General features: G+C 48.7%; 4 protein-coding genes across 14 annotated transcripts in view; 3 read left to right on the top strand and 1 right to left on the bottom strand.

Moving 5' to 3' along the window:
* Positions 1 to 1922, top strand: part of USP30 (ubiquitin specific peptidase 30) — a 63139-nt gene extending 61217 nt beyond the window's left edge. For all 5 annotated transcript variants that reach the window (XM_025474293.3, XM_025474294.3, XM_025474290.3 and 2 more), the window contains one exon: positions 364 to 1922. In XM_025474293.3, coding sequence (XP_025330078.1) covers positions 364 to 628 — 265 coding nt within the window. In that variant the 3' untranslated portion in view covers positions 629 to 1922. The remainder of the gene's footprint in view (positions 1 to 363) is intronic.
* Positions 1923 to 1945: 23 nt separating this feature from the next.
* On the bottom strand, positions 1946 to 8632 carry ALKBH2 (alkB homolog 2, alpha-ketoglutarate dependent dioxygenase). Of its 7 annotated transcripts, none has more exons than XM_025474302.3 (4): positions 7848 to 8632; positions 5699 to 6136; positions 4521 to 4719; positions 1946 to 3279 (listed from the first exon to the last, which is right to left on the bottom strand). In XM_025474302.3, the coding sequence occupies exons 2-4, from the start codon at positions 5970 to 5972 to the stop codon at positions 2973 to 2975; spliced, it is 780 nt and encodes a 259-aa protein (XP_025330087.1). In that variant the 5' UTR covers positions 5973 to 6136; positions 7848 to 8632; the 3' UTR covers positions 1946 to 2972. The 7 variants fall into 7 exon arrangements, with proteins under 7 accessions (XP_025330087.1, XP_035562264.1, XP_035562263.1 ...); XM_035706371.2 differs by lacking the exon at positions 7848 to 8632 and adding an exon at positions 6778 to 6867; XM_035706370.2 differs by lacking the exon at positions 7848 to 8632 and adding an exon at positions 6736 to 6757.
* A 222-nt stretch (positions 8633 to 8854) lies between these two features.
* On the top strand, positions 8855 to 20202 carry UNG (uracil DNA glycosylase). The gene is made up of 7 exons (XM_025474286.3): positions 8855 to 9079; positions 9637 to 9843; positions 10525 to 10620; positions 12905 to 13002; positions 13689 to 13777; positions 15521 to 15699; positions 19046 to 20202. The coding sequence occupies exons 1-7, from the start codon at positions 8948 to 8950 to the stop codon at positions 19184 to 19186; spliced, it is 942 nt and encodes a 313-aa protein (XP_025330071.1). The 5' UTR covers positions 8855 to 8947; the 3' UTR covers positions 19187 to 20202.
* A 4976-nt stretch (positions 20203 to 25178) lies between these two features.
* The window catches only part of ACACB (acetyl-CoA carboxylase beta), a 131701-nt gene continuing 129107 nt past the window's right edge, over positions 25179 to 27772 (top strand). The window contains exons 1-2 of the mRNA XM_049101704.1: positions 25179 to 25483; positions 26158 to 26249. The gene's annotated coding sequence lies outside the window, so the exon portion shown is untranslated. The remainder of the gene's footprint in view (positions 25484 to 26157; positions 26250 to 27772) is intronic.

The following is a 27772-nucleotide window of genomic DNA, read 5'->3' as shown; positions in this document are numbered from 1 at the left end:
TCAACATGGAAATCACTTGTTATGTATATTACATGTGGGAATGCATGTATAAAGTATGAAGGAGGAAATTTCAAATTCCTTAGGATCCCACGTACACATCAGCAGTTAAATCTTTAAGGCCTTCCACCCTGTAAAGCTGTGTGTACACACATGCCACACGATGGACTTATATATACGCAAGGAACGGCATCTAACCATGCCAATAAATACCAGTCTGCGTTGTAATGGTTGTGTAGTAGTCACTCATATGGATGTACCATTGTATCAGTCCCTGATCACTGAACATCTAGGATTCTTTGTTTCTGCCCATAACCCTTCTTTTTTTGTATTTGTAAACTACTTGCATTTGTTTCTACCATCCAGCTCCTCCATGTACCTCTTCCGGCTGATGGCCGTTGTAGTCCACCATGGAGACATGCACTCGGGACACTTTGTGACTTACCGACGGTCCCCACCTTCGGCCAAGAACCCTCTTTCAACCAGCAACCAGTGGCTGTGGATCTCCGATGACACCGTCCGCAAGGCGAGCCTGCAGGAGGTCCTGTCCTCCAGTGCTTACCTGCTCTTCTATGAGCGTGTTCTTTCCAAGATGCAGCACCAGGGCCGGGAGTATAGGTCTGAAGAGTGACTGCCCTGGCCCCAGAGCTAGAGCCGATGGCACTGTCCAAACTGGCCGGGAACAAGGCAAAATCAGACTGTGTGGGTATGCAAGCAGCCCCGCTAGAGTCCTCAGCCTTCTGGTGAGTTCTAAGAGCAGGCTCCGTGCAGGAGCCAATGGTCCCAGTTCAAGCCAAACCAGGCTCCCTGAACAGCTCTGCTAGTATGCACTGGAGGGTGTCTTTGTTGTGCTCGGACAGCATTCATTCTGTCTAGAACGTCTTTTTACTCACCTAATACAGGTAATTAAAAGAAATCCGATTCTGGAAGCCACCTTTTTTATATTCAGCTATGTTAGGTGTTCTCAGAGGAGAGATAATTTTGTCTAAGACCTCTGATCGGTTTCAGCATAGATCTTTTATTTTTAATAAGCAGGCCCATAAAAATTGGTGAAATTATTAAAGGCAACAACTTAGAAGAAAAAGTGCCTTTCACTTTTGATTGCTTTTGTAGCACGTCCATCCTGGAAAATACATATTGTCCAAGAGTGCCCGAAACAACTTTTGAAAAGCTCTACTCCTTCCAAGTTTCTCCATGGTGACAGGACAGCTCAAAGACGCCTGAAGAACACTCGCCTTCTCTTTTTGTGGGTCTTTTCTAATCTTTGGATTCTTTCTATGTAGTCACAGCGCACCTGCCAAATCTGCCACCACCGCCCCCTGCCCTCTGCCCCTGGGAAGGGGGTTAATTCTTCCACTGCTCTATCAGTTGTAAGTGCACTGCTTCTCGGTCGCTCTTATTCTCGGCACACTGGACTAGAGATGTGATGACGGTCTGGTATAAAACTGTGTGAATAGCAGGCACAGAACAGCCATCTGTGCCAGCACCTGCACTTCCTCTGCTCTGGACAAAGTCCGTTTTTACATAAAGCCCCCACCCCACCCCCGAGGACAGTTACTCCTAACTCTGTTGCCTATGCAGTGCTCCTGAGGCTTACAGGCGTAGCTGGGGGCTGCATGAGAGGACAGTCCTTGCCTTGATTCGGGAGCTGGTTTCAGAAGGAAGGTCACCAAATGTAGGGCTACAGTTGGGCTTCCTCATTTGTAAAGTGAAGGTTGATGCTCAGCAATCATCAAAACCTCAGCCCTTTCTACAAAAAAGTTTTCAATTTTTAAAAAATGTATCCTTACAGCTGATCATCTAATATTGTCATTTTGTTACAGGTCCATATTCCCAGCAGCCTGGTTTAAAAAAAAAAAAAAAAGACTATATTGAGCATCCTCTTCCCTCTTTGGATAAGTGTCATGAATGCAGCCCAGGCCACAGGAAGTTTGAGGACACAGTAGTATTATATGTTTTAGCTAGGTTTTTTTATTTAAAAAAAAAAAAAGATACCAAATTCAAATGGACTCTTCAGAGTTAAGGTTTAGAATCAGAGTTTTCTAAGAGGTCACCCGAGGTGAGGCAGAGAACTGTGCTTCCCCTGGCGGGGGCCAGCTAACAAACACTTCTAGACCAGGCCTGGGTGTCTGCTCACAGCAGAAGGGGCCCAGGTGATCACTGCCCCACTGGGCCCAGTATGCACCCCTGAGGACTCAAAACTCACTACCGATTGAACATCCTGTGAAGGTTCTCCAGGCCACGGACGTCAGGGAGAGAGGGGCAGCTTGAAGCACCTGAGCCCTCCCTGCTGACGCCCCTTCCCTGGCTCTGTGGTTGAAACAAGTACACCTGTTTTACCTGAGTCTGGAGGAATCAAATGCCCAATGACGTGACCTTACACTGCACTGCGAAGCGGTAGCTTCTAGTAACTGCTCTTCTGCCCCCGCTTACTCTTTGAAATCTGCCGTTAAAGAGAGATGCCGGGCACAAAACATTTAGCTGTAAGCAATTTGTTGGTCAGAGGCCAGGATCTGAGCCAAGGCTGTAAATGTGAATGACACCCATGCAAGGTCTCTTAACTAGACTTAAAGCTGACTTCCTCATTTTGTAAATTATTAGACATTAAGTAGCATCTTATTTCTAGCTTTAAGTTATTTACAAAGTGGCTTCTCTTGGCACAAACCTAAGTTAAACTAGTAGTTTATGCTGTAATAACTGCTGATTTATGTATTTGCAAAAGGTACCTTTTGTATCTGCTGTGTATTATAGTAATAAAAGAATCTTTTTGTTAGGAAAAAACATCAACTGGTATTCTTTCATAATTGACCAATTTGATAACTGCCATCTTCTTTCTGAATTCTGCATTGTTATGTAATAAGCCCCATCCTTGGATTAAGCCTTTCCTATGTTCCCTGCTGAGAAAGGAGATGCCAGCTCCCACTTGGAGTAGAAAAGGAAGGAGAAAATAGAAGTATGAACCACTGACAAAGTTCCTACTTTTTAGTGGGCAGAATTTTGCGAAATGTCAGATTGATCCGTGGAGCTAGAATCTTCTTTCGTACAGGGAGACTGTGATACCAGTGAGTGTTGGTCGGATGGTTCATCAGAAGCAAACTTCCGTGGGCCAGCTGAAGCCTGACCACCTCCACCTTCCGAGAGGGCTTTTTCCCCCGAGAATCCTTGTGCCGGAAGAAGAAGTCTCTACAGGCCCCAAAGGAGACAGAGGCTATGGGGCTCCCGGGAGCCAGTTCTCGTTCATCATCTCTGTGCTCACCAATGTGGTCACAGCCATCTTTATACCTGCAGCGAGAAAACAAGCACAGTTTACAAAACAGTCCTCTGGAACACGCAAGCAGGGCAGCATCTGCATTTTCCTATAGCGAGAAAGGTGCCATGGGAAGCCCCTGCCATGGATCTGCAAGGGCAGGCGGGAGGGCCTTATCTAGATCCACAGATGAGCCAAGCCTACAGCATTTCTACTTTATCTTGTTCTGTTTGATCGTCTGCTTTAAAACGTAACTCACCAAGAGCAGCCAAAAACACATCTTCTGGTTCTCCCGGTTCATGAATGTAAAGCTTCCACACCTAGAATAAAACCTTACTACTTGCCCCTGCCTATCTCTGAGCTTCTAACCCCTCGCACCCTCCCCCATTTACTGCTCCAGCAGCATTCGTGCGATTTCGCTCCATGTACACTCCAAGCCCCCTCTGCTCTTCCTCCAGATGATTTGTATGGCTGTTCCCTCTCTCTGTGTAGTCTCCAGCTCCATCATCAGCTCCTCAGTGAGCCCTCCGCTAACTACCTTCCTCTAAACTCAGGTTTTGGAAGCAGGGTGATTCTGTCCCCCAAGGGGCATGCGGCAGCGTTTGGATACATTTTGGTGGCTGTGACTGAGGAGGAGATATTCCTGGCATCCAGTGTGTGGAAGCCAGGGATGCTGCTCACATCCGACAATGCCCAGGGCAGCCCCAACAACAGAATTATCTGGCCCCAAACATCAGAGTGTTGCTGGTGAGAATCCCTTCCCTAAACCCAGACTCCTTCCTCCTAGTCATTCTTAGCAAAAGCAGCCTGTTTAATTTTAAGATACTTATCAGCATCTGAAAGGATCTTGTTCAACCATTCATCACCTCTCACTTCCCACTGCTGAGTGGGCTCCATAAAGACTGACCACTGGTGCTGTCCCACTGCCACATCCCGGCCGCACTAGGGGATAATCTGTTGTACAAATGAATAAAATATGGTAGATCTTAACTATACAAACTGAGGGTTGCTGGAGGGTAGAAGGTGGGGGGATGGGGTAACCGGGTGATGAGCATTAAGGAGGGCATGTGATTGATGAGCACTGGGTGTTCCACACAACTGATGAATTACTGAACTCTACCACTGAAACTAAGGATGTACTTACTAGATGTTGGCTAATTGAACATAAATTTTAAAAAATCAGTGGAATCCTAAACTGTCTTCAGAAGAAGCAGAAGACTTACACAATTCAGTCCAGGAGCCTAAAAAAGAAAAGTGAAAAAACAGGTATAGTTACCTGTTGACAAGCACAAAGTTGAAGGTCTCTCCTGTCACCACAGAAACACGATCCCGGACATGCTCTAGAACTGGGATCCAGGGCTTTGGAGACAGAGTGAGGCCCGAGAACGTGTAGGTTAGCCCAGCGTTGCCATAGGTCGCTTGCTTCCTGGGCACACTGTGCCACTTCCCAAATACCTGGACCCTGGCCAGTGCACCTGTGCAGGTAAAACACGGCAGCTCAGAAGAGCAGGCAGGTGGGTACCACACATACTTGCTCCCTGAGAATTCAGGATTGAAAGGGAACTGAAACAAGAGTAACATTCAATTTACTGACCAAGGACAAAAATCCCTGTGGCTTGCCCAAAAAGTTCACCTAAGAACAGTGATTCTTGTCCTATACTTAGGGAAACAGTCTTGTCCAATCTTTTAAACGCCATGACTTAATTGCCTTCACTCCAGTAGAAGCATACTAATAGGCTGAAATGCAAGGGAGCTTAAGCCAGGCTCCATACTAGTGATCCTGCCAACCGTGGGGACTAAGGGTGTGGGGCCCCCAAAAAAGATGATGCTAACACAGCCAAGGCTGTAGGCTGGGGTCTCCTGTAGGCTTTTCTCTGCCTCCAAGTGCTCTGCCACCTTGCAGGGCTTCTCAGGGTGTGCTTCCAGACCAACAGCATCAGCATCACCCGGAAACAACCACTAGACTCGGGGAGGGGTCCAGTGATCCCACGGCTCAGAAGCAGCAAGTCCTCCAGGTGATGCTGAGACTACCCCCTGCAGGGGAATTACCTGCTTATTTGCTGTCTCTCCCACTAGACCAGCTGTACCTTGGAGTCACCTGGAAGCCTTCTAAAAACACTGATGCCCAGGATGCACCCCTAGCTACAGCTGGTCTTGGGTAGAACCCAGCATCCTTTTTGGTTTTTAGCCTTCCCAGCCGATCCTCATCAGTAGCTAGGTGGCAACTCACTCTCAAGTCTGCAGCCCCTGGTGGGCAGGCAAACTTTTGGTCCAGTTTGTATCCCAAGCGCCCAGTACGGTGCTTGGTCCCGAGATGCCCAGAGCGTATGTGTGGAGTCAGTTAATGAAGTTAAGCTGCCAGTCATTGATAACTCCTGAGTTCAGATTTCTCCAAAGAGACCACTAGTTTTATCAAATAAGTCTTAAACATACACCCCATAGTCCTCTGCTTACCTGTAAAATACTCCACTCCCTGCTCCAGCTCCTGGAAAATCTTGTCTGCTTCAGCTTTGCCAAACAGGACTGTGTAATCACAGCTCAGGCCCTCAGCCCGGATGTGCCGCCAGGTGGGGCTGGCCAGGGGGCCTGCGTTGCCGAGGGTTTCTGCCCTGGGCCTCTTCCTGCTGCTCTCCTCTGCTCTCCGCCCTGCTGGATCTTCTGGGTTCGCCTCTCCTTCCCTCTTCCCCACAAGGCTCCCTAAAGCCCCCGGCACCAGGAATCTGTCCATCCTGTCTCCACAAAGCAAAGACCTGGGAGCTGGCAGCAGGGCAGAGAGAGAGAGAGCGAGCGAGAGATCGCCCGGCTGTCCCAGATGCAAAGATTGGCGTGGTGGCCAAGTGGTCCCACAGCACTCCTCCGTGTTTTTCAAGTTTCCACTTTCAACACCATGTCCTAGAGAGAAAGTGGAGGATGTTGAAGTTGGAAGGGCCCCTCAGGATGTCCTGGGTCCCCCACACCTGGCTATGTATGCGTAGCAATCAGCTCGTTGGCTTGCAAAACCCCAAATGCCTGCATTCCAGCCCCAAGCACCTAATCTTTCCAAGGAAGCCCACCCTGGGACGCCTGGAGAAAGGAAGGGGGGGTTGCCCGAAGTCACCCAGAGAGGCCAGTTCCCGGTCTCCTTCCCCCACTACTGACGGCCCTGCCAGGCCAGGATCCCCGCAGGCACTAAGTATTCAGTGATCCTCTAACGGCTGGGATTGTCTAAACGCAGTAACAGTTACACGTGGTCACCCGCACGCCGAACCCCCGGAGGCAGAAATTAATCGTGACAACCTGCGAGGGGCGGGGTTGGGGTGGAGGGCGTGGGCTCGCTCCCCCCGAGGCTACAGACACCAGGCGCGGCGCCCCGAGCCTTGCAAACACGGGAGGCGGGGCCGGCGGGAAAGAGACAACCCTGGAGCGCCGCTTCCGGGCGGACCTCGAGGCCCGCTGGGAGATGTAGGCACCTCGGCGACGCAGCGCGGAGGCCTGCTGGGAGATGTAGGCACCTCGGCGACGCAGCGCGGAGGCCTGCTGGGAGATGTAGGCACCTCGGCGACGCGGCGCGGAGGACTGCTGGGAGATGTAGGCACCTCGGCGACGTAGCGCGGAGGACTGCTGGGAGATGTAGGCACCTCGGCGTCGCAGCGCGGCGAGCGGCGAGCGGCTTCCCGGCGCCACCTGTCGACTTCCTGGGCGCGCTGCAGGCACTGCCCGGTTTTCCGCCCCGCTACTTTTTGTTCCCTCTGTGGTCTGGGAGCTCTTGTTGAGCGTCTCCTTTCCCTGAGGAGTCGCTGGATGTCCCGACGGGAAGGTGGGACACCAGGTGGGACACCAGGTGGGAGCACCGCCCCCCGCCACCCCTCCGGTGGCTTTCGTATTCGTCTCCACCACCCTGGCTGTGTGGTTCTTGCAGGTCGCTTACCCTCTCGGGGGCTGGAAAGCTTCACCTGCACAATGGGAGCTAGAAAACCTCTGCCATGAGAGCTCTAGGAGAGGACAGGACGGGTGGGGAAGGCTTCTGTGCTCCGAATAAATGTCACGTTCTGTTATTGCTCTCCATTTTTGTTGACTCTGTCTCCCCCAGTGCCATGAAAGCTCCGTGGGACTCGGGGCCTTTGTTTTGAATCTCCTTAGTACACAAGTTCTACAGATTTTGACAAAAGTACAGAGTTGTGTGACCACAATCAAGATCCAGAACGGTCTGTCACTCCACAAAATCCCCTCAAGCGTCTTAGACTCTCCCCCCTCGACCAGTGATGCTAACTAGCCCCTGGGAGCCACTAAGCAGTTTCCTGTCCCTATGATTCTTTTTCAGAATTTCATGAATGAAATCATACAATAGATACAACAGCCTTTGGTGTCTGGCCTTTGGTTAAGCTTAATGCTTTTAAGACTTACTCTTATCTGTATCACTTGTTTCTTTTATTGCTCTGTAGCATTCTGTTGTATGGATGTCCCTGTACCCACTCACCCCAGGACCTTTGAGTCGTTTCCTGCTTAGGGCAATCACAAATGAAGTCACTATATCCATTCCTGTATAAACTTTGGTGTGAGAGCAGATTTTAGTTGCACTTGGATACCTAGGAGTGGGATTGCAGGGGCACATGGTCAGTGTTACCTTTCACTTTGCACCCAAACTGAGATGTACTTCACCAAGCTGTTGAGGGCGAATGATGCTGAGTTACGAGGTTCTCCCCGGACACACCGGCTTCTCTCCCTAGGTGCTGTAATAAGGATGAAGTCCCTGCCCTCATCAGGATTAAATTTTGGAGGTGGAGGCAAATGAACAAGGAAAATACACATTAATTTTAGACAGCACAGAAGCCATAGGATCACCTGCTAGGACGTGTGGGGTCAAGAGAAGGCCTTTCCAAGGAGGTGAGACCCAAGGCTTACCAGGTGGGGAGACACCGTGTGCAAGAGTGTACAGGCCGCACAAGGGACAAGCTGGCTATGTCCAGTGCTGAGAGCCAGACTGAGTCACCTCCCGGTAATAGGGGCTGGGTTGGAGGGAAACAGCTCTGCCAGCAGCCTAAGCCGCTGAGGTTTATTCTAAAACAAATCTGGCTAACCCGGGGATGACCACGATTAATTTACATCTCGAAAAGATCACTGTCATAAGAAAGGGGAGGGCAGCCAGGGATTGTGGCCAGGGCTTGAAGAGCTGCTGTTGAATTTGGGATTTGTTTTGCAGCTAGGACCCAGAGGACCCCGAGGAGGGTCTGGGTGTAGGGAGGGAGCTCGGGCCGAGAATGGCTGGGGAGTACACGGCGGTGCCTCGTAGAGGATGCAGAGTTTTAGGGTTTAATCCTCGGGACCTGGGTTAAAGTCTCCCCCAAACCTTCGAGGTTAGGCAGCACGCAGGACCCCACCTGGCCCTAGTTCACTGTGAAAGCTGGACCTGGACCTACACCTAAGAGCAAAACAAACGACCGTCTTCACGCCAACCGCGCTCCCGCTACAACCCCCGCCCCCGGGGAAGGTGAGCGCGGGGCCCAACGCACCCGAGGACCCCGCCTACCGCCCGAGGCTCCAAGCCCCACCTCGTCCCCCTGCGACACATGCGCACTAGCCCCGCCGCCCCCGCCCCCGCCCCCGCCCCCCGCCCAGCCCCCGGTCCGAGCATGCGCGGGCGGTTTGGCGCCAACTTCGGACCTCCGCCGCCGGCACACACCGCGGGTCCCCGGGCGGCGCGCGTCCGCGCTCTTCGGCTCCGGGATGATCGGCCAGAAGACGCTCTACTCCTTCTTCTCCCCGACCCCCGCCGGGAAGCGACGTGCCCGCAGCCCTGAGCCGGCCGACCCGGGGACCGGCGTGGCGGCGGCCGCCGAGGAGAGCGGCGATGCAGCGGTGAGGCGCGGCACGGGCCGGGCGCCGGCGGCCAGGGACGCGGGGAGGGCGGCGGGCCCCGCGCGGCCCAGGGGCTGCAGGGACGCGCCGCCCACCGCGTGAGCTGGGTCCGGGTGTTCAGAGCCGACTGCACGTGTTCAAAACACCCGCGCAGTTCCCCGTCGGCCGCCATTCTGAGGGGCCAGCCAATGGAGACGGGCCTCGGGGCCCGCGGCGCCAGTCAGAGGCGAGGGCTCCGCCCCCTTCGGCCCGCCGCCCAATCGGAGAGGGGAGGGGGCGGGACTCCCGGGGGATTCTTTTTGCCGCGAAAAGACCACGTGGGGACGCGGCGAGCGGGGCGGGGCGCGGCGGGGCGCCGGGGGATCCGGGCCTTCCTGCTCGCGGGCTCTGCGAGGGCCTCGCTCACCGCCGCCCCTGTCCCCGCCGCGTTTTAGAGACGAGCTCCGAGGTGGGGGCGGCCGCCTGCCCCGCGCATGGGCGTGCTCCGACGGGCGCTGTGGGGATGCGGGCGCGGCAGGTCGCAGCTCCTGACCCGCCTGTGCGGGGTCCACTTGCAGGCCAGCCCCGCCAAGAAGGCCCGGGCCGGGCAGGAGGACCCCGGCACGCCGCCCTCCTCGCCGCTGAGCCCCGAGCAGTTGGTCCGCATCCAGAGGAACAAGGCCGCAGCCCTGCTTAGGCTCGCGGCCCGCAATGTGCCTGTGGGTTTTGGTGAGAGTTGGAAGAAGCCGCTCAGCGCAGAGTTCGGGAAGCCGTATTTCATAAAGGTAAGCCTGGGGACGCCTTCGGCTCGGCGGGATCTCGGGGTCCCCGCAGGGAGCCCGCTTCTCCCTCTGCCTGGGTCTCTGCCTCTCTCGCTCTCTCCGTCTCGTGATTAAATGAGTGAAATTTTTTAAGATTTTATTTATTTATTAACGAGAGACGGAGAGAGTGAGAGAGGCAGAGACCCAGGCAGAGGGAGAAGCAGGCTCCATGCAGGGAGCCTGACATGGGACCCGATCCTGGGACTCCAGGATCACGCCCCGGGCCAAAGGCAGGCGCCAAACCGCTGATCCACCCAGGGATCCCTGAAATCTTAAAAAAAAAAAAAAAAAAATGGTGGTGTGGCATCTCGTAAAGCCTTCAGTGGGTCTGCTCTCCAGGAAACAGCTGCACGGTAAAACCACAAACCACCTGGTTCAGCCTCTACAAAAAAGAGGGAGGGGCCTAGTACTAATAGGAAGTCAAGGCAGCGAGGCCAGTCGAAACAAAGGGGAGGGGCATGGAAGTGGAGGCACATCTTTGGTGATCTGCAAACACAGTTTTTGTTTTTCACAAGAATTTGGGTGTAAAACAGGGCAAAGAGCTAGACAATGCTTTAGTTAGCTTACGTTGGAAACTTCCTTGTTGAATCCTTAACGCTTTCCGATGAGAATCTGGTTTTAAATCTTAATTTGTCTTTACGTTAGCTAATGGGCTTTGTTGCGGAAGAAAGAAAACATTACACTGTGTATCCACCCCCACACCAAGTCTTTACCTGGACCCAAATGTGTGACATAAGACATGTAAGTACAGGTTGTTGGTGAGTTTTGGCAAAAGAGGTTGGGGGAGGTCAAATAGTATTTGTTAATTAAGGACACTGGAGGTAAGTGCCTGCCCATGATGGAATAATAAATAAAATACTGAAATTGTGGGGTCTGGCTGGGTACATTTTGGTCTGTTACTTTAGAGTATGTGCTGTCAACCTAGCAGAAAAGAAAAATTTGTACACAGACCTGTGTCTGTATGCTCTAGTGTTTTGTATTTAATCCTGAAACTGACCCCATGCCAGTGTTACTGTCCTATTCTGGTGGTGATGGTGAGGAAACAGGCATGAAGCATTGAGGTTTTTTGCAACTTGTTAGAGTGCACCCTCCACTTTGACTTGCAGCTTGGTGGTCTTACTATCTGACCATGCTGTCTTTTATAGTTGATGCTTTCAAGCTCTTGACTTCTGGTACAAAGGGTTTTGTTTTTCTTTTAACAGATCCCTTTGCTCTGGTTCATTCTATACAATAGCTCCTGGCTGGCTGCTCTGGTCCCTTCAGTCTTTCCTGCTCAGAAGCTTGTTTCTGGCTTTACACTGTGCGAACCGGGGAAGCTGAACATGAAAACCATGTGCTACTTTCTAGCCTCCCTTTCACCCCCAGCTCTCCTACTTCAGAGTTGGACAGTATGATAGTACTTTTTCCTGTGTTTTGAAAAACCAACTAGATCATCTATAGCACCTCCTTTGTGAAGTGTGTTCTCCATTTCTTTTCTGATCTGGTTTTCTTGCCCAATACGTTTAGTGTCTGCTTATGCTGCAGATTTCATATCTTGTTCTTATCCTTTTCCTTCTCCCGCATTTTATAAGTCAAGGTCAAGAATCCTGTGATTTAACCTGTGCCTATTAAACTAAATAAAAGTGAAATAGGTGAATGACCCATGTGGATAAGGCTGCCACACCTAATACTTGGTAGACTTGACAGTTTTTCACTTTAGAGCAAGAGCTTTGAATTTAGCCCTTGGTTTTATAAAGTTAAAGAAACTGAGTCCTTTTAAATTCAGCACTAGTTTGTGCCTTGTTTTGAGTCGTGGGTCCTTTTTTGAATACCAATGACCAGTGTCAACAAGGAGTCCTAATAGAACATGAAAGTTCTGAGGATCAGATGGCCAAGCCAGTTCTCTTTGCAAGGGAGGATATGGAAGGTCGGGGAGGGTAAGTGGCTCCTTCAGGGTCAGCCCTTATTCAGGAACAGAATTCAAAAAACTTTCCTGCTGGGACAGGCCGCTTCATGAGGGGAGAATGCTGAGGACAGTGTACACACCAGTGGCAGGAAGAGGGAGACCCACTAAAGTTTCCTGATGTCTGAAGGTTGGGTTTTGAAGGATGTAGTAATGTATTTTAGCCACGGGAAAAGATTCTGAGAAGGAACACCATAGGCAGAAGCAGGAGAATGCAGAAGAGGTGGGCAGGCAACTGATCAAAAGGTCTAGCTGTATTTTAACACCGCCCGTGACCTTGATCTCATTACTTTTCATTGCACGTTGCCACATTCCCCATGGCCCTTTGACCTCATTGTCTTCTTGTTTCATCCCTCAGAGGATATGGGGGGACTGGTATCTTCATTATGTTGCTGGTAGAGACCTTGAATAACTTCAGCTCCCTGAAAAGCAAATTAGTACAGGTCTATGATGAAAATTTTAAGTACACTTGTCCTTGGACCAGCACCTCTGTTATTCTGAATCTGTCCTCCGCCCCCAAAAAAAAATAGGACGTAAAGATAATAACATCTATTATGTTTTTGTGAAGAAAAAAATAGGAAACAAGCCAACTCCCAACTGACAGTGACTGAGTGCTTTGGGCATTGAAAGAGACTAAAATGCATGATGTGAGAAACTGAAAAATGTGGGGTGATGAGTATCCTCATCCTGATTTACATAGCTAACTTTACAGGGTTGAATCAGGGGATAGAGATAAGTGGGAGATAAGGAGCCACTTTGTGCATTTCTGGATGGTTGTACATGTGCCAAGGGCATATTTTTGTAATTTGAAAAATGAAGGAGATGGACTTGTTTTCACACATCTGCGTCAGAGAAGGAGTGGAGGGGCGGGGCGTGTAGCAGGGAAATGGAATGAAGGATAATTTGATAGTGGAAAGTAATGGTGCCAGGTCACCTACTCCCTTCTGGGGGTTCTTAGTTTGGGTCAGGAGGAAGAGGAATTGCCTTTCTCATCATCGAGGTTCTGTGTAGAGGTTATCCGCCAGGTGTTCGTTTAAACTGCCCATGCGACAGTATTTAATTTCTTGCCACCTATATTCACAGGTGAAGGTTGTCATCTTGGGACAGGATCCATATCATGGACCCAACCAAGCCCATGGGCTCTGCTTTAGTGTTCAAAGACCTGTTCCACCTCCACCCAGGTAGGATTGCTTGACAGATGGCTTGGGTCCAAATGTGATTACTTTGAAATGTGTACTTTGCAGATTCTAGGTATGCCTCCTGGGGGAGCTTCAGTAGCCTTTGGACCAGGCTTTCTCTATCTTGATACAATTGACGTCAGGGATTGGTCTTTGTGCAAGAGAGGTTTTGTTGTGTGCACTGTAGGATGTTGAGCAGCACCCCTGGCCTCTACCCACTAGATGCTGGCAACATGCCCCCCACCTCACCCCTGCCGAATTAGAGAACACTAGTAAAATGGCAATAAAGAATGTCTTTAGACATTGCCCCAAATCCCAAAGGGAGCAAAATCACCCCTGGTTAAAATATACAGCTTTGGGGAGTTTTACACATAATGTATGCGAATATAACAAATACATAAAATATCAAATTATAAGCATTAATTGAGATGTAGCAACTCCCAGGCTGATGTACTTAAATCTCCAAAGGGCGCTGTCCCTTCAATCTAAGCCTAGACCAAAGAACATTCTTTGGCAAGGTTACCTGTCCGAAGGGATGGTGGTGCTTCCTCGTGAATCCTCAAGGTTCTATCCGCTCTCTCCTCCATGGGCTGGTGGCACAGGCTATGATCCACCTGTGTGTTGTTTGCCTACTGAATTTTCACAGTTGTGCTCAAGATCCTGTTCTTTCTCTTCCGGCTTGCTTTCAGTTTGGAAAACATTTATAAAGAGCTGTCTACAGACATTGATGGTTTCGTTCATCCTGGTCACGGAGATTTATCTGGGTGGGCCAAGCAAGGTGAGCCAACCACTGCTAGGTGTGCTTTGGATGGATTTCAGCACACTTTTTTCTTCTGTCCTGCTGGCTTATGTTTCTAAGAGAACTTGAAGAACCCAAACGCTCGCATAAAATGGCTGTACTTGTAGGTGTCAAAAAAAACTAATCCCCTTTTTCATCTTTCAGCCAATGTTTTCTTTCATATTTGAATCATATTTCAAAAGAGAAAAATTTGTTCCTTGTTATTATTTACTTATAAGTTTATTATCTTTAAGTAATCTTTATGCCCATCGTGGGACTCAAACTCATGACTCAGATCAAGAATCACATCCCCGGGCAGCCCCGGTGGTGCAGCGGTTTAGTGCCACCTGCAGCCCAGGGTGTGATCCTGGAGACCCGGGATCGAGTCCCACATCAGGCTCCTTGCATGGAGCCTGCTTCTCCCTCTGCCTGTGTCTCTGCCTCTCTCTCTCTCTCTCTCTCTGTGTGTCTCTCATGAATAAATAAATAAAATCTTAAAAAAAAAAGAATCACATCCCCTCTGAGCCGACCAGGCACCAGTTAATATTGGTATTAATATTTTAAACTTATTTGCTAACTTTGACCACTTAGGAAGTGGCCTCACCTTTGCCATTTCTTTTTTAAGATTTCTTCTTTTTTTTTTAAGATTTTATTTTATTTATTTATTCATTCATGAGAGACACAGAGAGAAAGAGAGGCAGAGACACAGGCAGAGGGAGAAGCAGACTCCTCGCGGGGAGCCCGATGTGGGACTCGATCCCAGGTCTCCAGGGTCATGCCCTGGGCTGAAGGCGGCGCTAAACCGCTGAGCCACCCGGGCTGCCCACCTTTGCCATTAAAAACAGGGTTGTGGTTTGGGGTTTTTTGTTTTTGTTTTTTTAAGATTTTATTTATTCGTGAGAGACACAGAGGCAGAGACACAGGCAGAGGGAGAAGTGGGCTCCATGCAGGAAGCCCGATGTGGGACTCGATCCCAGGACTCCAGGATCCTGCCCTGGGCCAAAGGCAGGTGCTAATCCGCTGAGCCACCCAGGTGTCCCTAGGGTTGTGGGTTTTTTTGTATTTAATACCTATTTACAGGTCTTTTTTTCTTTTAAGAAATAAACTATAATCAGGATAAGGAAAGAACGTTTACTGTCTGGTTTCTTACAGTTGGAGTTTTGTTTCAGTGAAATGTGTCAGCCTCCTTTTGTTACCTTCTGGGGTTACTGAATGTCACTTAGGATATATATATATGTATGTATTTTTTTGAGATTTTATTTATTTTGAGAGAGAGAAGTGTGAACATGGGGAGAGGTAGAGCAAGAATCTCAAGGAATCTGTCCACTGAACATGGATCCCAATGTAGGGTTCAGTCTTAAAACACCAAGATCATGACCTGAGCCGAAATCAAGAGTTGGATGCTTAACCAACTGGGCCACACAGGTGCCCCATGGAATGTGTTTTTTAAACAACTGATGACAGATGTGAGGTGAAGTCAATGTTATAAACTCTGAAGATGGTGAGATCGGCAGAGGGAAAAATAAAACGCTCTTTGATCTTGCCTTAGAGGCACCTGCCAGTCATGTTGTAATTCTCTCTTTGGAGGCTGATTTCAGAGGGCTACATACTGGATTCTGGCATGGGAGCATGGGAGTGGTTTCGTGGGCATAGCCCCTGTTGTTGGGTGTCTGGAATCACTGGTGTATGTCTCTCTCTCTTTCTCTCTCTTTGACTAATTTTATTTCTTTGGTGTGTCCATAGGTGTTCTCTTACTCAACGCTGTCCTCACCGTCCGGGCACATCAGGCTAATTCTCATAAGGAGAGAGGATGGGAACAATTTACTGATGCGGTAGTGTCCTGGCTAAATCAGAACTCCAGTGGCCTTGTCTTCTTGCTCTGGGGCTCTTATGCTCAGAAGAAAGGCAGTGCCATCGATAGGGTATGGTTGTTTTGTTTTTTAAATACTTCAAACCTGTTTAGAAAATCTTAGGAATCCCTGCTTTGTGGTCCTGGAAAACCCATGTCACAAGGTGAAGTTTATTTTCCCTAAAGGCTTATAGTTAGGGTTAGGTTTCCCATTGAAAATTAAGCAAAATTCAGACAAATTATAGGAACAACTAACTTAGTTGTGTTTGAGGAAAGCAAAGGGCCAACTTCTGAGAGTTAGTATACAATAGGCATATACTTGCCGGATACATAGAATGATACGGGTATCATTCATTTAACAAATGATGCGGTAAGTAATGAATAAGGCAAGTACCCTACCTCCTCAACCCACCCTCCCTCTGTCTCCCCTGATATGCTCCTTCCCTGCTCCTCCGTTGACCCACATGCCTGGTGCTGAGATTAAAAACCAGAAGCCATCCTTGAATCCTCTCCTTTCTCTTCTCCCCTTAAGCCTACTCTGCCAGCAAATCCTGTCCCCTTACCTCCTGAGAACATCCCAGTTCTGCTGCTCACCGTTGAGACTGTTACTTCTCTCCAGGCTGTGACAGACTGTGGAGTTGATGGTTGGAATGGAGGACAGCGTGGTGGAGGAGGAGCAGTGGGGGAGGTGGTGGGAGGCAGGCATCAAAGACGAGCCTTGGCCTGGGCTGCTGGGGGACACAGGATTCGTTGCAGTGAGTGAAGTAAAGGAGTTAAGTGAGGTGACAGTAGCTTGTGTGTTGGCAGGAAGCAGCTGGTGTGTCGAGAATGCCCAGGTAGCCCTTTTCCTACAGAATCTCGTTTAACAATTAAAGTATCAATAAAGTTGTAGCGTGTGGCGGGGCAGAGATAAGAACCTGCTTGGGAGTGTGCAGAGCAGCAGCCTGGTCACATTGCTCACCTAAGGTCCTGCCGGGGGTGTGCCTGCAGAGCCCACCCCAGGGCCAGGAGTGTGTTCAGGTTCCATGCCTGCAACCCAGTCCCAAGTCTGTCCACTTGACCCTTATTGTCCACTTCTCCATTTTCTCTAGGATGGAATTGGTTTTTATCTTAGTGTTTTGGTTTTTTTTTAAAAGATTTTATTTATTTATTCATGAGAGAGAAAGAGATGCCGAGACCCAGGCAGAGGGAGAAGCAGGCTGCATGCAGGGAGCCTGACGCAGGACTCGATCCCGGGTCTCCAGGATCATGCCCTGGGCTGAAGGCGGCGCTGAACTGAGCCACCCGGGCTGCCCTTGTTTGTTTGTTTTTAAGGTAGTGGGTTCACATAATTAAATAAAATAGGATATTAGGGTACACGGTGAGAAGTTTCCCAGCCAGTCCTGTCTGTTTAGTGGTTTCCCAGGCTCAGGGAGGCACCGGCTTTTGGTTTCTGACATGTCCTCCCCATGTCTTTATGTGAACGGCAGTAGAGTGTGTGAATCAGGGGAGGCAGCTGCTCTCTCTACAAAGTTTCTGTGTGAACGAACAAGGTGTTTTCAGGTGTTTTGAGGAAGGGAATGGTAGAAGTAAAATCTGGCGGGAATGAACTAACTGCTAAGATCTGATCATCTAGGTAAGATGTCCGTGGAAGTGATTCCCTTCTGTGTGCTTTTGGGAGATTGATACTCCGTGTGTGTGTGTGTGTGTGTGTGTGATTTTTATTACTGAAAATGGTTTGGTTTGATTGGAAGCAGTTGTAAAAGTAGCTTGGTGATTAGAAGCCAGGTAGCTTTCCTGAGCATTAGGTCTGTATTCAGCTGTCTCTTTATCCACGGCCCCTCAGCACACCTGATTCCACGTTTTCCAAGGTAGGTTCTCCTTTGCTCATCCAGCCTTGCCAATCTGGCTCCTGTAGACTCCCCCAGGATAGAAAGTACAACCGTGCATTTGTCCACTCAGAAATCAGATAGCATTTGTGACAACCTTCCTCCCTCCCACCCCTCTTTTTCCCTTCCTCTCTGCTCACCACCTGTCTGCCCTATCTATCCCATACCCAGTCAGGCATTCATAGCCTCAGACTCCTCATCTGGCTGCCTTGGCCTCGATTCAGGCCCTCATCTGACCTTGGTCCCCCTGAAGGCCCTGCCTTGGGAAGGTGGGCTGGGGTCTGGAGCACTAGCAGGGCCCTGGTCTGCTTTCTTAGCCACAGCTCCTCTCTTCCCTACATCCCACTTCCCTGCCTGCCTCTGAACATCCTGGCTCCCCTCTCCAGAGGCCAATTAAACTCCTCCTTCAAAGCTCAGCACAGCTCACATTTCAGCAAACCCCTCCCCCCCCCCAGGTGCACGGCAGGTGGCATGCTAGTAAGCACTTGACCCCTGTTACTTCTCACAACACACATGGGCATTGTTCACTCCTGCACAGTGTCTCCATAAGTAAGGCTCTCTTCTACCCCCTTCACAGCAGCAGAAGGAAGTGCAGCCGCAGGAGGCGGCAGAGGCAGAACTGGAACCCAGGCCTCTGGGAGCTGGACTCCAGGCTCCTCAGCATGTCAGGCTGCCTGGCTTCCATTATGGCCCCTTCCTGGACTTAGCTATTTGAAGGCAGAGAGATGTTGTGAAAACAATTAGTTGTGAGATGGTTTTTATTTAAATACAGAAGAGAAGAAAGAAGAAAACAAACATCGTCCACAGTCTTCTTGCTCCACAAAGTATGGCCGACATTCAAAAAATCAAAGTGTTGTTTTTCTTGACAATTCAGGCTGATGCACAGTAATGCAAAGCTAGAAGTAAAATGCCTTCCACTATTTCTTTTCCCTAATGGAACTGCTATAAATAGCATATTGGATATTAAGAAAAAAACAAATATGCAATTACCTATTTTCTTTTTCATCTAGTTGATATATTTAGGTCTTCCCTTACTAGCATATGTAGCTCAGCCTTACTCTTCTAGTAGCCTTGTGGTGGTCCATTATAAGAAGTTCAGAAAAATGTTTTTAGCTAGTGGCATAACACTGGATTTATTTTTATTTTTATTATTTTTTTAAAATTTCATCCACTTATTCATGAGAGACACAGAGAGAGGCAGAGATACAGGCAGAGGGAGAAGAAGGCTCCATGCAGGAAGCCCAGTATTGGACTTTATCCTGGGACCCTTGGGATCACGCCCTGAGCCAAAGGCAGACGCTCAACCGCTGAGCCACCCAGGCGTCCCAGCACTGGATTTATATTAGGTTTTACCTGGTATAAGCCATGCTGCCGTGGGCCTCCTTAAACCTATGTTTTCGTAGAGGTGTACGCATCATGGGGCCCTTTAGCAACTGTATTCCTTAGCAACACGACTGCTGGATCACAAGATCAGGGCACTGGGCAGTTGCAGAGATGGTGGCTTCAGAGCCAAATGTGCCACTCGTGATTCCTTCTCTCCTTGTCTTTCAGAAACGTCACCATGTGCTGCAGACTGCGCACCCCTCCCCGTTGTCGGTCTACAGAGGGTTCTTTGGGTGTAGACATTTCTCTAAAACCAATGAGCTGCTGCAGAAGTCTGGCAAGGAGCCCATCAACTGGAAGGATCTGTGACCCTGAACTGGGGGGCGAGGTGCTGTCTCCGGGGCAGTTTCTAGAAGCTGCTATCGAAATATTTGCCAGGAGTGGCAGCTTTATCCAGACAGAAGCTGCAAAGGCTCTACCCTGGGACCATATGGCTGTCTTTGCAAAATGGCTTCAGCCTAAAACCTGATGTCACAGTATCTGGGAGAGAGCGGAGGTCAAATACTTGAGGCTTGTTCTGTCACCTGTATGGTAAAAGGGGACAGGATGGAAGCACCTCTTTGATACAGTCAACTGTGACTTGTTTTTACCTGGCAGGTTAGACTTTAGATTGTAAGGTGGTTGGGTGTGTTTATCTAGGAAGGCCTCCCCTCCCCTGCTTTGCCCCACCTGGGATCCCAGTTCTTGGCCAAGAACACTGTTCCCTCAATTCTTCCCTGGGCCCTCAGGCCCTTCCTTAGAGGGAGCAGGAGGCGGTTGCCAGTACTCAGAACTTTAGGGATGACAATTCCTGAGGACTAATCCTCCGTGGGAGCCTTCACAGACCATGCGAGCCTTCACAGAGCCCTCACAGACCGGCAGAAGGGAGTGAGCTGGGGCTTGTTTTTATAGTTCTCTGCATGTCTTTAGGAACAGCTGTGGGAGTTGAACTGGAAGAAAGAGAAGGGGGAATTTTTAAACTTTATTTTTTTAAGCAAAGAAATGCTTTTCTCCTAGATGTGTCCTAAGTTGGGGTTTTTAAGGCCGCACAGACTGCCAGATGCTGGGTTTTTGTTTTTGTTTTTTGGTTTTTTTTTGTTGTTGGTTTTTTTTATGGACTGAAATCACGGAGGGATTTTTTTTCCCCCTGCAACACTGGTGAATTTTGCTGTTTTAAGAATACTTATGCAGATGTATATATGTATTTTGTAATCCTTTGTTGGGGAGACAATCTTTGTTAGGTCTGCACTTCCATCCTAGATCCTCTTAGAGATGCTACTGATCTGTTAGCCAGGGAAAGGGTTAACCCCCAGTGAGTTTGGGAATAAAAGATTGTTGAAGTTTCACTCCCTGCCCCTTTGTGCCCAGTGTCCTTCTTGCCCAGTGCCCTGCAGCCTGGGCATCTGCTGACGCCCTTGGGCTGTCCTTGGGCCCCAGACAGCAGGCGGTCGCCGTGGCAGTCATTGTGGGCCGGAAGGGCTGCCCTTTCTCCTTCCCGCCCTGCCCCTCGGATGGAGCCGCCCACCCCTCCAGAGACCAGATAAACCCTGGGCCAGTTCCTGGGAGGGGCGCAAGCAGGACAGTGGCCTTGAGGGCTTGCGAGCTGACCCCACCCCAGCTGCTCCCCAAGTGCTGTTGTGGCGTGGGGGTGCTGTCTGCGACCAGGGACCGCAGAGACCCTGAAGGGGCCATCTGGGGCTGGAAGAGCCATTTCTCTGGGTTCATGGCTATGTGTCTGGCCAGGCTCTGGGACCGCGCAAGGGGAGCTTCCCTACCCCCACTGTGCTAGTGTTTCCAGACTCTACCCTGGGACTCTGGACTGGAGGTGTAAAGTCAGGGCACGGGGAAGACGCCCTGATTGCCCACTGACCTGCCAGCACTTGGCTGGTAGTGGGGGGTGGACTATCACGACCAAAGCTTGGACTTGACTGGTGTGTGATGAAAAAGGAAGCCAGAAGTACTCAGAGGGCCTGGTTAACACGTGCTGGTATTTCAGTGGTGGAGAAAGAATGCATCCAATGGGAAAGGCTCCACCTCATTTCTTTGGGGAGCAAAGATTTGGGAACCTTTTGCTGGAGAACATTGCTTCCCATCCAGGTCTTCAGTTTTCCTAAGGTTTGAGAAGGTGGGTATAATACCGCATTGCCCCATCAGCCAGCAGGCTTTCACAGAAGGAAGCTGCAGGACAAGGATGCATTCTCAATTTGCCCTCTGGGAACTTTGGGGAGGACTCTTACTCAAGGGAGAAATGAAGGAGTCCTATTTCTACAAAGCCTATTTTTTTGGCTTTAGGCAACTCTTCCAACAGTGCTCTGAGGAGGGAAGAAGCAGCAAACTCTATGTTACCATAAATCATTAAAAAAAGCAAACTGATACATGTTTTTCTTTTTAATGAAAGCATCGAGTGGATGCTTTAAACAACACAGAGCCGTACATTAAATGACTTATGATCCCCTCCCCCAAAAAAGATGCAAATCAAACACTTGTTTTTAAGAAACGACTCATTTTGATGACGTTTTAGCTATGTAGTTGTGGATTCCCCCCCCCCACATTTTCAGATGTGCTATGATGACAACACTAGATTTGCAAAAATGAATGAAAGGCAATTTTAGGTCAGGAGTCAGAATACTTTATAGAGGGCCAAATAGATAAATATTTTAGGCTCTACATTTATCCTGCTCACAGAACCACTCCACTTTCCCTTGTAGAGATAGCAGCTGTGTGCAAAATGTAAATGAGCAGTTGTGGCTGTCTTCCAATAAAACTTCCAGAATTGGAATTGAACATGATTTGTGCATGTCATGAAATCTTGATTCCCCCTGCCCCAAGCCCTTAACAAATGTAAAGACCACTCTTAGCTCAAGAGCCATAAGGAAATGGGCAGCACAGGCCATGGCTGGCAGATCCCTGTTTTAGGAGCTCCCACTCAGATGTCTACGATGACAGTACTCCTGTGTTGTGTCCTGCCACTAGAGAGTTCTGCGTGGCTCACTGTGGGAACATGTGAGAACCTGGCCCAGAATGATTGTCTCTCTTCTCAGGCAAGAAGAATATCTGCTGAGGGCTTTTGGAAAACAAGGAAGTCTGTTACTGCAAAATGTCCTGTTATAAAATAATCGTGCGAAAGTCACTATCTGAACTGAGTCCAGCAGGGCAAAGTCAGAATGGAAGTTTTTTTTTTTTTTCTTTTAGACTTTAGCATGTTAGTATGCTCCCACTATTATATAATACATTCTGTCCCTTTTGAAATTCACTTTCTGCTTTGGTTTGCACCTAGAATTAAGTCTTAGAGTTTTGGACTGGAGAAGCAAACTTTGAGGCATGTGTGTGTGTGTGGCAGTGGCTTTTCATTCTTGTCAGTCTTTGGAGACCTACAAGGCAAAACAGGTAGGATGCTCTGGGCTACTTTGGAGGGTTCTGGCTTGTTGACTCAAGCTGAGAAAAGTTTGGAACTTAGGTGGCCTCTCTTCCTACTTTGAGTCCTTCCAACACTTTGAATCTGGCTTTGCCAACCTCAGATCACCTTGTTGATGATCTTGGTTGGAACCTTTAAATTTTTGACGTCTGTTTGGAAATGCAGATGTTGGTGAGTGGGACAGACTAGGAGATCAGTACTTGGCATTCTTTGCTACTCAAGTTGTGTATATCCTGTCTCCCTGTCCTCTCAGCTGATGGCATTTGTGGGCGTGGGGGAACCAGAGGCTTTCAGCAAGCCCTTGGTAAGCCTAAGCCTCATCACAGGTACCCACCTGGGTGATGCAGGCAGGCCAGTTCCGAGGACCCAGAGGGTTCTGCAAGACCAGCCACGAGAGTCCTTGGCTTTCATGTATGATGGAAGTCAAACAGCAGCCAGCAGGAAATGAGAGCAGGGTTTATGGAAGATGGCAGATACAGAACGAGCATCTGAAAGACTGGGGAAGGAAAAGAAGCAGGAGTCTCATTTTTGTCTGGGGTCTGGGGTTTTTACTGACTGATGATGGTCTGATGCACACGTCCTTCCAGGCACCTAGGTACTGGTGAGAGCAAGAATAAGGTCCAGGTGTCCATCTCAAGGCACTTATTCCCTGGAGCCAGGGGATCTTGGCATCAAGCTGTCTAGTACCAGTGATCTGGAATATGCATGCGATGGCTTTGCCCCGTCCTTCCTGAGATGCTCTCTTTTGTGCTGGAAGACTCTGAAGGTGTCATTAACTCCTTATCCCTTGCAAGGAATACAGACATTAAGGCATGGATAGGATGGGGGTCAGATCCTAGCAAAATAGAAGCAGGAAAAGAAGGGAGGGGGGCGGGAAACCAGCTTTTTCTTTCATGGGTCCCTTTGGTTTCCTTGTCTCATGGAGAAATTAAAAACTATCAAAGTCAGGCTTGCTCCCAGAAATTGTGATTTAATTGGTCCTCCGTGGGGGATGAGGAGACATCAATATTTTTATCAAGTGTCCAGTTTATAGCAGGACCTGCACAGCTTTTTTTTTTTTTTTTTAATTCATGAGAGACGCAGAGAGAGGCAGAGACACAGGCAGAGGGAGAAGCAGGCTCCATGCTGGGAACCCGACATGGGACTTGATCCCGCGATTCCAGGACCACGCCCTGGGCCAAAGGCAGGTGCCAAATCGCTGAGTCAACCGCTGAACCACCCAGGGATCCCTCAGCTTTTATCCAGATACCCTGTTTTTCTTACTCCATGTGGTCACTTAATTTTTTTCTTTTTGGTGATAGCGATACTTAGGACTTTCTGAATCTAAGATGTATTTGAAGAAATCTATTTCTCTGTGAATGTTCTTGCGTTTGGTGGGAAAAGTTTATGAACTTACTAAGTGGTTTCAAGCCTGCTCTTCAGCTTCTAGAAAATACCTACGGTTGTAAAGAGTGTCAGAGGATAGCTGAGCTACCAGAACGAGTTTTGAGTTTTGTGGTCTCTTCCGTGCGTGCGTGTGTGTGTGTGTGTGTGTGTGTGTGTGTGTAGGGGGAGCAGGAGCATTTGCAGTCTTCTGTCAGAAAGTAAGGAGTTTTGTTAGGAAGACATTATGAATTGCCTGTTACGAGCAAGCCACTATGCCAGAATATCTGTGTATGTCATTTTATTCCTTTCTCCCAACCACATGGCAAAATAGCTGGATGAGGAAACAGACCCAGTCATTTGCCCAGAGCCACAGGTAACAGGATTTGAATCTGCATGAGCCTGTTTCCAAAGCCCAGTTGTCTTGTCACTATTTACACTCTGCCCCCATCGTTATTTGAAGTTGTTATAGGAAGGTTTTCCAAATGAAGTTTACAGAATTTCCTTGAGGCATAGATTATTCTCCCGGAAAAAAAACAGGGCATGTTTGTAGTCAGAAATGGGCCTCGCTCAGGGGATTGCACAAGCTATCCTTTGAGCGACGTTGTTTGGTTGAGTAACCAAAGCCCGTCATCAGGGCTGCCAATCGGAGGACGGAAGGTGTGCAGGCTGCGCACCAGGGCCTCCACTCCTACTGAACGGATGATTTCATCCTCCACGCCTGTAGAGCCTATGTGGTGCTGTCCCAGGGTGCAGGCGACAGTATCAGGGTTTCAGGAGCAGGCACAGAGTACGCTTCCTGCTTACAAGTCCAGTGGAGAAATTGCAAGTCCAATTTGTTGACTTTCCCTTTCTGGAAAACCAGATGGCAAAGCAAGTTGCTCTGGCTGTACCTCTCCCCGCCACTATTCTAACCCCTTTGCATAGGTTGGGGCCCTTGCAGGTTTTTCCACTTGCTGTTTGGTGAGGTGCAACCTGGTTTACTGAAATTGGGGCCACCAAGCTGCTATTCCCCCTTAACCCTCTGTCAGAGCACTGCTCCCTTTTGTGTGACCTCAGCTTTAACTGCTCTGGTTTGGATCTAGAGGTGACCTTTGTCCTACATGCCTCCAGCCCTCCCCACGTCACAGAACAATCTGTAAGGACAGTGTGCACTGGGTTTCTGCCCTCCCTGCTGGGCTCTAGCAAGAACTGGGCTACCCAGAATGGAAGTGGAACTATTTGAGGGTAGATTTTTTTCTCCAAGCCACAAGAACTATGAAACATTTTATTGAGAGGCATTTTCATTGAGAAAGTTTTACCAAATCTTTCCTTGGGAGGGAGAAGCCAGGTGATCCTTTGATAACAATTGTGTGAATGAACCCCTTGGAGCTTTCGCTGTGGGCTTGCTCCAGAAGCCATATCTCAAACACTCAACAACCTGTGTGCAATTCATTTTCTGCATGTCCTAGGAGGGCCAGAATGACTTTGTCATTATCACTTAGGACAACTTGGACTTTAGATGCCCCATGGCTTAGTTTTCTAAGAATTGTGAAATAAAGCAAAGTCTGGGATTGAAAGGTGGCAAGCAGAGCCCTCCAGGGGTGGCAGGGCCATGTGAGTGGTTTGGTGCGAGATCTTGTTCCACTTCGCCTGGGCCAGTACTGCTCCAGTGCCTTGAAGGTTAAGTGCTCCAGGGATATTTTTAAACCTGGCAGGGGCCAGTTAATCTAAAAATGACGTTTACAGTCACGGCAGTGAGCAGCTAGCCAGCTTAGATTCAGGCCCTCAACAAACAAGGAACCCGGAAAATGCAACCCTGAACGCACAATCGAGAGGACACAGGCAAAGGAAAGGTGGAGGGACAGGTGGTAAGTGAGCTTGGGTCACTGACTATCAAGCTGGCATCCATGTGGCTGGGGTCTGGGGGCGGGGGGTTCTGCATGGGAAGAGCAGCCTCTTTGCAGACGTATGTATGTGGGCTTTCCAGGTTAACAAGAATTCCTATTAGGTTTGCAGGGAGCTGTTCCGAGGGCTGGAAATACAGCATAGATGAAGGAGAAGGGCCTGTCTTTGCTTCTATAAATGGTTGTGTTGCTGGGAATCTGCAAACTCTTCCATTGATTAAACCCAAAAGTTGGGTGAGGTTTTAGGTTTATTGAAAAGGCAACTGATTTTTTTCCCCTTCTGTCTTAAGGAAGACTATTCTGTTTCTTATGGATGTTCAATCTCTCAAACTATTACTCTTTTTTTTTTTTTTTTTTTTTAAGCAGACCCTAGCCTGGGTGGCTCAGTTGGCTAAGCATCCACTATTGATTTTGGCTCAGGTCAGGATCCTCAGGGTGATGAGATGGAGCCCTGAGTCAGGCTCTGCGCTGGGTGTGGAGCTTGTTTGGGATTAACATCAGTGGGCTTCCATATAGGTTGAGTTAAGGGGCCAGGGCTGAGGGCTGATAGAGGAACTCCTGGAAAGCCAGTCTTTTCATTTAACAACTGCAAGATAGAGACATTGTTTTATAAATTGTTTTTTTTTTCCTTCTAATAGTATCATGGGAGATATCTAGAAGATATGATTTCTTCAGTGACTTCAAGTTTTAAATGGAAAGACTCAGCTGATCTTCAGTCATGTGATTGGAGGTACAAACATCCTCAGTTCATAAATTTATTTGAGCAGCTCTAGGAAAGAGTGTTATGCCTCTGCAAAGGAGATTTTTAAAACATTTTTTTAGATTTGACTACAGTTGACATGCAATGTTATATTTGTTTCAGGTGTACACCAGAAGTGGTTCAACTTCTCTGTATGCTATGCAGTACTCACAAATGTGTATATATACACATATACTCACACACCCCATCTTCGTTTTCCATTTATCTATTGATGGACACTTGGACTGCTTCCTTATCTTAGTTGCTGTAAACAATGCTGCAGAGTTGCCTGGGTGGCTCAGTGTTGAGTGTTGAGTGCCTTTGGCTCAGGGCATGATCCTGAGGTCCTGGGATCAAGTCCTGCTTCTGGCTCCCCACAGGGAGCCTGCTTCTCTCTGTTCCTCATGAATAAATAAAATCTTTAAAAAACAAACAAACAGGGACGCCCGGGTGGCTCAGTGGTTGAGCGCCTGCCTTCCGCCCACGATGTGATCCTGGAGTCCCTGGATGAGTCCCACATACGGTTCCCTGCATGAAGCCTGCTTCTCTCTCTGTCTATGTCTCTACCTCTCTCTCTTTCTCTCTCTCTGTGTCACTCATGGCTAAATAAAATCTTAAAAACAAACAAAACAAAAAAACCAATGCTGCAGTAAACATAGGCATGCATGTATCTTTTCAAATTAGTGTTTTCATTTTCTTTGGGTAAATATTTAGTGGTGCAATTACTGGATCATATGGTAATTCCATTTTTAATTTTTTGAGGAAACTCCATCCTGTTTTCCACAGTGGCTGCACCAGTTTGCATTCCCACCGACAGTGCACAAGGGTTCCGTTTTCTCTACATCCTCACCAACATACCTGTTACTTCTTGTCTTTTTGATTTTTAGTCATTCTGACAGGTGTAAGGTGGTATCTCATGGTGGTTTTCTTTCTTTTCTTTACTTGACAGAGATAGCGAGAGATCAAGAGCAGGAGGGAGAAGTAGAAGCAGGCTGCTTGCTGAGCAGGGAGCCTGATGCGGGGCTTGATCCCAGGACCCTGGGATTGTGACCTGAGCTGAAGGCAGATGCTTAATCAACTGAGCCATCCAGGTGCTCCTCATGGTGGTTTTTATTTGTATTTCCCTGATGATCTTTTCACCTGTTGGCCATCTGTGTGTCTTCTTTGGAAAAATGTCTATTCAGGATCTCTGTCCTTTTTTTTTTAAATTTATTTATGATAGTCACATCACACACACACAGAGAGAGAGAGAGAGAGAGAGGCAGAGACACAGGCAGAGGGAGAAGCAGGCTCCATGAACCGGGAGCCTGACGTGGGATTCGATCCCGGGTCTCCAGGATCACGCCCTGCGCCAAAGGCAGGTGCTAAACCGCTGCGCCACCCAGGGATCCCCTCTGTCCATTTTTTAAGTCAGTTTTTGTTTTTTTGGTGTTGAGTTGTATAAGTTCTTTATCATATTTTGGATATTAACCCCATATCAGATATGTCATTTGAGGATACTTTCTCCCATTCAG

The sequence above is a fragment of the Canis lupus genome, chromosome 26 (genome assembly GCF_003254725.2).
Source record: "Canis lupus dingo isolate Sandy chromosome 26, ASM325472v2, whole genome shotgun sequence".
Lineage (NCBI taxonomy): Eukaryota > Metazoa > Chordata > Mammalia > Carnivora > Canidae > Canis > Canis lupus.
This window is presented reverse-complemented; position numbering and strand designations above follow the sequence as displayed.